At 34.0% G+C, this 9970-nt stretch overlaps 1 protein-coding gene across 2 annotated transcripts; it reads left to right on the top strand.

Moving 5' to 3' along the window:
• The first annotated feature begins 2892 nt into the window (after positions 1-2892).
• On the top strand, positions 2893-9097 carry LOC133177135 (small ribosomal subunit protein eS7-like). Of its 2 annotated transcripts, none has more exons than XM_061312239.1 (7): positions 2893-2967; positions 4121-4195; positions 4515-4586; positions 4783-4923; positions 6886-6950; positions 8111-8261; positions 8990-9097. In XM_061312239.1, the coding sequence occupies exons 2-7, from the start codon at positions 4121-4123 to the stop codon at positions 9065-9067; spliced, it is 582 nt and encodes a 193-aa protein (XP_061168223.1). In that variant the 5' UTR covers positions 2893-2967; the 3' UTR covers positions 9068-9097. The 2 variants fall into 2 exon arrangements, with proteins under 2 accessions (XP_061168223.1, XP_061168224.1); XM_061312240.1 differs by having other exon boundaries at positions 2911-2981.
• The last annotated feature ends 873 nt before the right edge of the window (positions 9098-9970 follow it).

The following is a 9970-nucleotide window of genomic DNA, read 5'->3' as shown; positions in this document are numbered from 1 at the left end:
AATGATACAAATATACGTGAAGACTGAAATGTTAGCAAGCAAGCAGGTTTGCCTAAATACGTGAAAATAAATTTTTCACAAATAAAAATTGAGTAGTTATACTGAATAATACTTAATTATACTGAATTTAAGTGTAACAGTAATTTTGTTGATAATTGATAGAGAGACAAATCGGTACTGCTATATGTATGAAATATAAAATCTGTTTCCAGTTCCAGGTAACATACTGTTATGTAATATTATGTTGAAGTTTAGAGATGTGCATGAATGTAGGTCACCAAATTAGAAGTTTAGAGATGTGCATGAATGTTAGTCACCAAATTAGAAGTTTAGAGATGTACAGGAATGTTAGTCACCAAATTAAAAGCTTAGAGATGTACAGGAATGTAGGTCACCAAAAGGAATGAATTTAACAGCTACCAAGTTTATATGGTATAAACTGAGTTGGAATAGTTTACACTTTTTTATAAACCTCTTCGCAGTTTATAAAGCATAAACTGTCCAACCCAGTTTATATCATATACAAGAGGCCCAGGGGCCACATCGCTCACCGGAGCACTGTGGCTAGGAAAAAAGCAAAAATCAGTTTAGTATTGCAATGCTTAAATGCATAAGTGGTCCCGACCTACCCCTAAGAGGGAGGGGGGGGGGGGTATGATTTGAACAAAATTGAATCTACACTAACTAAGGATGCTTACATATTTTTTTTTTGACTAACTGTGACTTTTTTCCTACAAGTTTAAACTTTCACTGTGGCCCTTACCTACCCCTGAGGGTCATGATTTGATCAAACTTGAATCTACACTATCTGAGGATATAACCAATCATGGCTGTGCTGTTCTAGAGAAGAAGATTTTTTAAGATTTCTCCTATATATTCCTTTGTAAAACTTTGATTGTTCATTGACCCCACCCTACCCCCAGGGGTCATGATTTGAACAAACTTGAATCTACACTACCTGAGGATGCTTCCATATAAATATGACCAATCAAGGCTTTTGCTGTTCTTGAGAAGAAGATTTTTAAAGATTTTCCCTATGTATTCCTATGTAAAACTTTGATCGCCCATTGTGGCCCCACCCTAGTCCCGGGGGTCATGATTTGAAGAAATTTGAATCTACACCACCTGAGAATGCTTCCATATAAATATGACCAATCAAGACTTTGCTGTTCTTGAGAAGAAGATTTTCCCTATGTATTCCTATGTAAAACTTTGATTGCCCACTATGACCCCACCCTACCCCTGGGGGTCATGATTTGAAACTTGAGTCTATGCTACCTGAGGATGCTACAACATAAGTTTCATATTTTCTAACACAGTGGTTCTTGAGAAGAAGATTTTTGAAACATGCCATAAATTTTTCATGAATTCGCAATTATCTCCCCTTGGAAGAAGGCGTGGCCCTTCATTTGAACAAACTTGAGTCCCCTTCACCCAAGGATACTCTGTGCCAAGTTTGGTTAAAATTTGCCCAGTAGTTCTGGAGAAGAAGATGAAAATGTGGAAAGTTTACAACAACAACGATGCCAAGGACAACAACGACAGACAACGGACAAATTTTGATCAGAAAAGCTCACTTGAGCCTTTGGCTCAGGTGAGCTAAAAATGGGTAGCTTTTAAATTCAAAATTCATTCCATATAATTTAATTTTCATTCATTTATTGTAAGAAAAAGATGATTGCCCTTAAAAATGACTTCAAATTGTACAAAATTTGAATGTAACGTCAGGCGAATCGATACTTTTTTGATGTAAGTCATTTTGTTGTTGGAAACACAGTTTATACAATACAGTGTAAATTTTTTTATCCCATCAAATACCACGTTACAACCAAAATTAAATTATTTGAATATACAAAATGAAATCTGAATTGTTATTAAGTAATGTCAGATACATATTTCTGCATGTGTGCATATGCAGTCATCTCTCACAGGACTGCTTACAGTGTATATACTTGAAAGTTGTCATCTATCTGATATGATGACTTTGAACTTTGAGATGTAATCTTAAAGTAAAACATAAAGGTCAAGGTAAAATGGAGCCCAAGGGAAGTCACAAGTGATACACATGTACGTGAAATATGCAAGCCATAGAACCAAATGTTCAAATGTTATGACCAAGGTTAACATTTTTTAAAAGTAGGTCAAACTCTACGGTCAAGGTCAATGGGGTTGGTATTCAAAGGAAGGCCTTGTCACAAGGAATACACTCGGGAAGTATGAATGCCCTAGCACCAACTGTTCAAAAGTTATGGCCAAGGTTAAAGTTTTTTTCAAAAGTAGGTCAAACTCCAAGGTCAAATGGTCAAAGTTGTTGGTATCCAAAGGAATGACTTGTCACAAGAAATGCATGTGTGAAGTGTGATTTAAGCCCTTACACCAACTGTTCAAATGTTGTAGTCAAGTTAAAGTCTGATAAAATTTTGCAAAAGTGGGTCAACTTCAAGGTCAAGGCCAAAAGGTCCAGTATGATGGTACCCAAAGAAAGGTCTTGTCACAAGGAATACACATTTGAAATATGAAAGCCATATATCACACCACTTTTATCGTTTTTTGAGTCCCTTTTTCTTTAACAAAGCCAAAATATCACAAAAGAAAAAAAATGAATGAAATCTTCTTATGGATTATTTTATTTTATTTTTATTATCTTTTCTGGAAAACAACGTTAGCCGGACAGGCTCGTTTTTGAGAATGCATAAAATATATATATATATATATATATATATATATATATATATATATATATATATATATATATATATATATATATATATATATATATATATATATATTTAACTTATTACGAGAATAATACTTTTAAAAGGGAAATGAGCATATCTCAGATTATCTTACATGAGAAAAATTCTTTGTAAGACTTATCTATTACAGGAAAACAAAGTAGTAACGAAACAGAGAAAACCAGCGATTTTCTCCGGAAAGATCCTTTCTTCCGTCGCCGCCATTGACAAGGTGCGACTACGACGGTATTTGTCAATAAAATTGTAAACAGTCCAAGTAATACTGAGAGAATGCTCATTAAACTTTAGAATTATATAATGCTTAGTGTAACCCTATCAGTCAAGGGCAAAATAACTCATGATGATGGGTTTTAGTCCCGATTTGAGGGAGATTTTGATGGATGGGGGATCTTGTCACGAATTTACTCTGATGATATACATTGTGTTAGAATGTGTTGACAGTGTTGGACATGTTAGAGGAAATGGCTATGTGTAAATTAAGAATAGAAGAGTGTTTTCTTATTCTCCAAATGAAAAGAGAACTTTGGAGGGACATTGTGACATTAGTTATTAGCTTGTATATGTTCCTGGTGTTGTAACTTGTTTACTTCTGAACGTGATTTGAAGAAAAAGATTTCATGTCACTTTCTTCTTTGTGGAGAGTTGGATAGTGGGTTGTTATTTGGGAAGTTCGAAACAAAAGATATTTGGGACTGTACAAGCTTTTGAATGTCATTTTAAAATGAAAATTTATTCTGCTTCCAAGCACAAAATTAACAGAGTTTACCAATGTTCGTTATTAGGTTTGAAAATTTTAGCCAACCACTACCCTAGGGAAAAAATACAGAAGCAAAGTTGTTGAAATTTTTAAATCACTGTCAGAAATTTGGTCTGACAAAGTCGAAAGTTCCGTCGGTCAGGGAAAAATTTAATCAGACCAGATACTTGTACCATATTTTGTACAATGAGAAAGGAAAATAAATCAGTGCACCAAACTGCCCTTTATTATTCTCAGCAGCCTTTGATCTCTCAAATTTCATTTCTTGGGATAGTCTTTTATCAGAGATTTAAATAACATGATTTATGTCTGCTTTAACAAATTTGATCGACAATTGTTACCAAGCTGCCTCTTTGCTGTTTCTGAGTTTGAGCTTCACCTGCACACCCCAATCCTGATCTTTTAAACAAATTTTCAAATGGTCATTTGGACTGATGTTTGGTTGCAAGTTTTTGGTCCAGACAAATTTTTACCGGCCTTGCCAAAAGGACCAACAGTTTTCGACAACTCTGATAAGTCCTGACTTGGTGACTAGAGAATGAGGTTCAGCATTTGATGTAAATTATTTCCTCATTAGAAGTAAATATTAGAATAATTTTTATTTTAGATGTACTCGGCGAGCGCTAAAATTGTGAAGCCGCAAGGCGAAAAGCCAGATGAGTTTGAGTCATCAATTTCTCAGGTAAGAAAATTTGAAAGCAGAAATGTAATTTCAAAAATTATGAGTGTTCTGCATTAATTGGTACTTAAAGTATACAACCTGAACCAAGTGATGAAGTGCTTGTAATGAAATGGATACTTAATAATTGTGTACTTCTGTGCAAAATGTTACAGAGTACTCAGAATTGCTAGTTTATCTTGTTTAGACCAGAGAAAAAGTCTTTTGGAGTAATATTTCTTGACCCCCAAAACAGTGAAATGTCAGTGCTGCTGACACCATGGATTGAATATGATTATTTTCATGATAACAAGAAATTGACTGTTGTTTATTTAATTTTCAGGCTCTTCTGGAGCTTGAGATGAACAGTGACCTTAAGGCACAGCTGAGAGAGCTGTACATAACAGGAGCCAAGGTACCTTAATTTATCTCCGTGCTTTTTTAATTTTTTTAAAACTTAGTTTTCTATTCTCAAACATTTCATCAAATTTGCTCAGTAATTTAAAACAGCCCAAATATTTTGATTAAAACATTGTATTGTTACTGATCAATGGTAATTGATTTAGTGATTGTATATTGTCATTAAAACTATCCTCTTTTTTCTGTGTCAGGAAATTGATGTTCAGGGCAAGAAGGCTATCATGATCTTTGTACCAGTTCCTCAACTCCGAGCTTACCAGAAAATCCAGACAAGACTGGTCAGAGAGCTTGAAAAGAAGTTCAGTGGGAAACATGTAGTATTTATTGCACAGGTTGGTTGTAATTTTACGTATTAGGTAAAAATAGACAAATTTATAGATCCAAACTAGAAAAAAGGTCTACCTAGAGTATCAAGTCCAGTTTTTGTTTGAAAGCATCAAAAGAAAGAAAGAAATCATATGTAATTTTATTTGACATGAATCTTGAGCTGGGTTGTCAGATACAAGCCTTACATAAAACAAATACTAGGCCTTTCAACTAATTTTTCAGGTTGTGTGTATGGTAAAAAACATTTGATAGATTAATTTACAGCTATGTGGAATTCTCAAAAAAGATTATAATATATATATACCTTTAATTAAATCTTTAAAAAATTTAATTATTAATAATTGATTTGTACGATGTGTTTTAAGGACAGGTAACTAAAGTTGGAAAAACGACCAACAAAGTGCCAATTTATGAGTTATCGTTTATAGGAATGACATATAGGCTGCTTCAGTTGGTATTGTTATGTACACAAAAGGGTTCCTTACATTGTTTTGTACACAAAAGGGTTGACCAAAACAAGGAGAATATCCTCACTCTATCTGAAATAACGGGATCAAATGAATGGGGAACCGACTAAATTCAAGATTTTTAACTCTCTCTGACAGTTGTTACGAGGAAGAAAATATAATGTCATGTTTTTTTGTGTGTTCATTGTTGTTCTTCTTATTTAAAGATATACATTTCTACAAGTAAATGCAACAATTAATTATCTTATTCGTTTTACCAAGCACGAAGAAGAACGACCAAGTATAAAAATTTAATCAGGTTAAAATTAAGAAGGGGGGTAGATTTCACTTTATATTTTTATTAAAAATTTCACTTATATATTATTTCCCAGTGTCGAAAACTACATTATAAATAATTTTAACATGTGTGCTAAATTTTAAAACCACTGGATTCCACTGACAGCAAAGGAAAAATTGGGAAATGCTGAAAATTGACCTGTTTAAAAAATAACTAGATACCTCGCACCTGCTTTAAACAAGTTCCGGTAATGAGTTATCGGTTCTTTATATCGAACCCTAGCGGCAGTTGAAAGGCCTACAAATACACTTGCATACCTTGAGTTGTGCACCTGATGCTGCTGCATAAGCTGTGTCTGGTGAAATTTGAAAAGGTGAAGATATCGAACAGTGATCAATCTCTAAATACCTACTAACAATACAAATCTGTGAACAGGACATAAAACACAGATCCCTGGAAATTCCAGAGGTGTGATCAGGTATACAAAGCAGATAGATCGTAGGAATAATTAATCCAGTTAATTAACTTTCTGCAGAAATACTAATTGTGACTTGGATTTTCAAGAGGAATGCTCACAAGCCCATTGACATCAATATAAAAAATTGTAAAGAATTTCTGCCAGAAAGGAAGTATATTTTTGCCTTTCTAGAAAGTGGATCTTGAAAGAATCTTTTTTTTTTGTTTTGTTTTTTTTTTGTATAAAACAGATTCTTGCATAGGGGTGAAACAGTTCACTGCAGTATCGATTCACCGCAGTAATTTTTCTCGGTTTGATACACGGTACAAAATCTCCATTTTCGGGTCGGTTCATTTTTTGTTCGGATTGTTATTCAGTCAGGTTTGGTATAAGTAAAAACACGCTACTCAGCATAATTTAGTTTTAAATACGTAAATTTTTGAGGACTGGTAGTTTGTAAAATAATCTTGAAGCGTTAAATCATTCTAATTAATTTCTTCTAGTCAATTTGAATGTAGATTTAGTGACAGGATTTATTGAAACAAAACATAAAACAACATTGAATTTGTTTTCTTCTATCAAAATGTATTGTATCAAAAATAACCGTACCATGACAAAATTATACGATACATATCGTATCGTGAAGGAGGCATATCGTTTCACCCCTATTCTTTCAAAGAAAGTATTATAGTTTGAAAGTTAAGTTTCAATAAGTTTTTGTCTGACTGTGTACATTTTAGTATTAAGTGAATACTGTGTTTTGTAGAGGAGAATCCTCCCGAAACCTACCAGAAAGACAAGGAGGAAGAACAAGCAGAAGAGACCTAGATCGTACGTATCTCAATCCACAGGAATTATATACTGAAAGAAAATGCTATTTTATATTGTTGGGAAAAAGTGGATGGTGTTTTGGATGAAATTAGTCTATTGAATAAGAAGTTGGCTATTGAACCAAAACTTTGTACCCTTAGGTTTGATAAACATGGTAGTAGATCATGACATCAAAGGTTTGAAATTAAGCAGAATTGTTTTGAAGTAGGTCTTTGGGTGGGTGGTTAAGTGTATGCTTATTTAGATGAATTTGAAAGGAGCCTTTGCATGTTGTAGAGTTTTGTAATGCATGTTATTCTGGTCTACCATGAACCAGTAAAATTAAGTCTCAAGAAGTATCTCTGAAATTTGTATATTTAGCAGTGATTTTTTATGATCTCCCAAATTTGATTTTACTATATAAGAAAAAATTTCTGCATACTGCAGGCTGTCACAGTTCCAAAATTTTTCAGGTCAGGTCGGTTCTGTAAGTTTTCGGTTTTCTCATCTATTTAAACCTTAAGTTCATGAAATGAACTTGTAAATTTTTCACTTGTTACATTAAATGCACCTTGAAAAAGAATCCTAACCATATAAATGTCTTGACATCGGTGTTTAGGACCACTAGGCTGACTGTAAGCTACAACATGACCACACTTGCTGGTTTTGATAATGATCCCATCCTTTTGTGACAAGTGTTTTGTAATGGATGAAATAGATTTCAGTTGTCATGTTTATTCATCACTGGTATCGTCATTCTTTGATTTCAGTGCCATTTCTTGTATAAATCAGATTCTATTATGTAAACCTGAACCGAACCGAAATCTGGAAAAATGGAACACAAAACCAAACCAAGAACTTGGACCACAGTTTCTGTTATTTCGGGAAACTGTGACAGCTGTAGGTATCAGTAAAACTTAAAAACAAGTGTCAATGAAGAAAAGTTATGTAATTCGACAAGTTTCACTGATTTCTTGGAAGGGGGTTGCATATGATCATTGATGTCTTATGCTAGTAAATAATCATGAAGTTTTGGTTGACCAGAGTGCTTGTATTATGCATGATATCTCAATGTACATGTACTTAGTATTAAAGAGTATGAGTTTGATAACTATTTTGCTGCTACAGGTATTGTTTAACCAAATCAACATTAAATTGATGAGATAAACTTTTGTTTTCAGTCGTACACTAACTTCAGTCCATGATGCCATCCTTGAGGATCTAGCTTTCCCAGCAGAAATTGTTGGCAAGAGAATTAGAATTAAGTTAGATGGATCCCGACTGATTAAGGTGCACTTGGACAAGAACCAACAGACAAATATTGAACACAAGGTCAGTGTTTGCCATAATGTACATAGGTCATATTTAGTATAGAAATCTTTTGTACTCTAAAGTAAATACTAGATATTCTGAAGACAGTACTATTAGTGCTTTTGAATGATCTGAAATGGATAAAATCTTAGTGGGTAAAAAAAAAAACCCTGTCTGGCAAGGTGAAGAGAAGTACAGGTACAGGTTATCCCCTCCCATACTATATTTTACCAGCTCAGGTCACCAACAATAAAGAAACTAGTCTTTTTTTAAGCCTTTTTACTGAGAAAAATGGAAGTGCAAAGTTTGAAAGCTGTTCAACCATGAAGTTAACGACAATCTCCAAATTTTTATGTTCATATTTCGATGAGACATTCAGTATGATAAATAAAATGGTGCATGTTTTGGGGATAACAGTTGAAATTGAGACCCATCAAAAAATTTTGTCAACCTCTGCTGACATTGGTTTTCTCTTGGGGTGTCATTTTCAACTGTTACCCTGAAAAAACATGCACTTATTTATATAATGTTGTACGTTTGTAGTAGATTTATTTTTAGTTATGCACTGTTTTTGAGAGATAAATGGTTGCATTTTGTCAGTTGAAATTAAAATTTTGAGAAAGAAAATACCGCACAGTGTTAAATAGGTTCATGATTATTACTTTTTTTTTTTTTGAAACTGACTTGGATAAACTTGAGGAAAATGTTGGATGTACATGTATGACTGAGAGTTTCATATTTGCTTTCAGGTGGATACTTTCACAGCTGTGTACAAGAAACTTACAGGAAAAGACGTTGCATTTGAGTTTCCTGAATATGTGTTATAAATTCACAAATAAAATGTGAATTACAACATATACTAAGTCCTCTTTTGTAATTATGTCAAACATACCAGTCCGATAGAATAGTGCTAATACTTTTCACTAGAAAATTAGTGTATAAGAGTGGAAACCCCCCCCCCCCCCCCAACCACCAAAATTGCTCTGTAACAATGGGTCATTGTCCCTCAGGGTTTTTAAAATATAGAGCGAGTTCAGAGCTCATTGATTTTTCTCCCTGTAAAATGTTTACGGTACAGATACAGATAAAAGTTTTTTATTCCTTCAAAAACAGCAAGGAGTTTATGGTAACACAAAAGTTGTACAGCATGTAAAAGGCAGAAGAACTTGAGCATTGATTGGTGTTTGTAATCCATCAGTCTGAAAATTTACAGAATATTTCTTTTACTGCCATTTCCAACAGTCCGAACTGGTGTTAGGTTGGGGCTCTGTTGGTCTTGTAGTGAAAGTGCATTAATTCTATGAAAATCTTCACTTCTCCTGCTTATTTAGAATACAAACTAAGTGCTTGGTTATGAGAAGCAAGAATGACCCTACCAGGCCTACCTAAATTGTGAAATTTGTGGCCCTGGTTCTGGTGTTAGGGTGGGCCTCTATTGGATATATAGTGAAAATACATTATTCTTTTAAAATCTCTGCTCCTGGGTATTAAAGCTGAACATGATTCGTAAAAGCAATGTGTCCGCCATTTTTGTTTGGATTCTCGCTATATCTGAGGACCCCTATATAAAGGGCCTGACTTGGACACTGTTCAGTATAATCAGTCGACACCGGTTTGGACAGACATATGCTATACAGCACTCAGTAGCGACAAATATAACTGTAATACGTCGTCTAATGCAGGAAAGTAAGATACAAAAGAAACTTACAATTTTTGTTGTACAGGTCAGT

The sequence above is a fragment of the Saccostrea echinata genome, unplaced genomic scaffold, assembly GCF_033153115.1.
Source record: "Saccostrea echinata isolate AGI-Se365-2 ecotype Australia unplaced genomic scaffold, CSIRO_AGI_Sech_v1 ptg000086l, whole genome shotgun sequence".
In the NCBI taxonomy this organism is placed as follows: Eukaryota; Metazoa; Mollusca; class Bivalvia; order Ostreida; family Ostreidae; genus Saccostrea; species Saccostrea echinata.
The sequence above is the reverse complement of the archived record's forward strand: the minus strand, read 5'-3'. Positions and strand labels throughout refer to the sequence as shown.

Coding starts and splice junctions, on each gene's coding strand:
- LOC133177135 (XM_061312239.1), top strand. CDS start 4,121: ATGTACTCGGCGAGCGCTAAAATTGTGAAGCCGCAAGGCGAAAAGCCA. Junction 4,196..4,514: donor TTGAGTCATCAATTTCTCAG/GTAAGAAAATTT, acceptor TTTAATTTTCAG/GCTCTTCTGGAGCTTGAGAT. Junction 4,924..6,885: donor ATGTAGTATTTATTGCACAG/GTTGGTTGTAAT, acceptor TGTGTTTTGTAG/AGGAGAATCCTCCCGAAACC.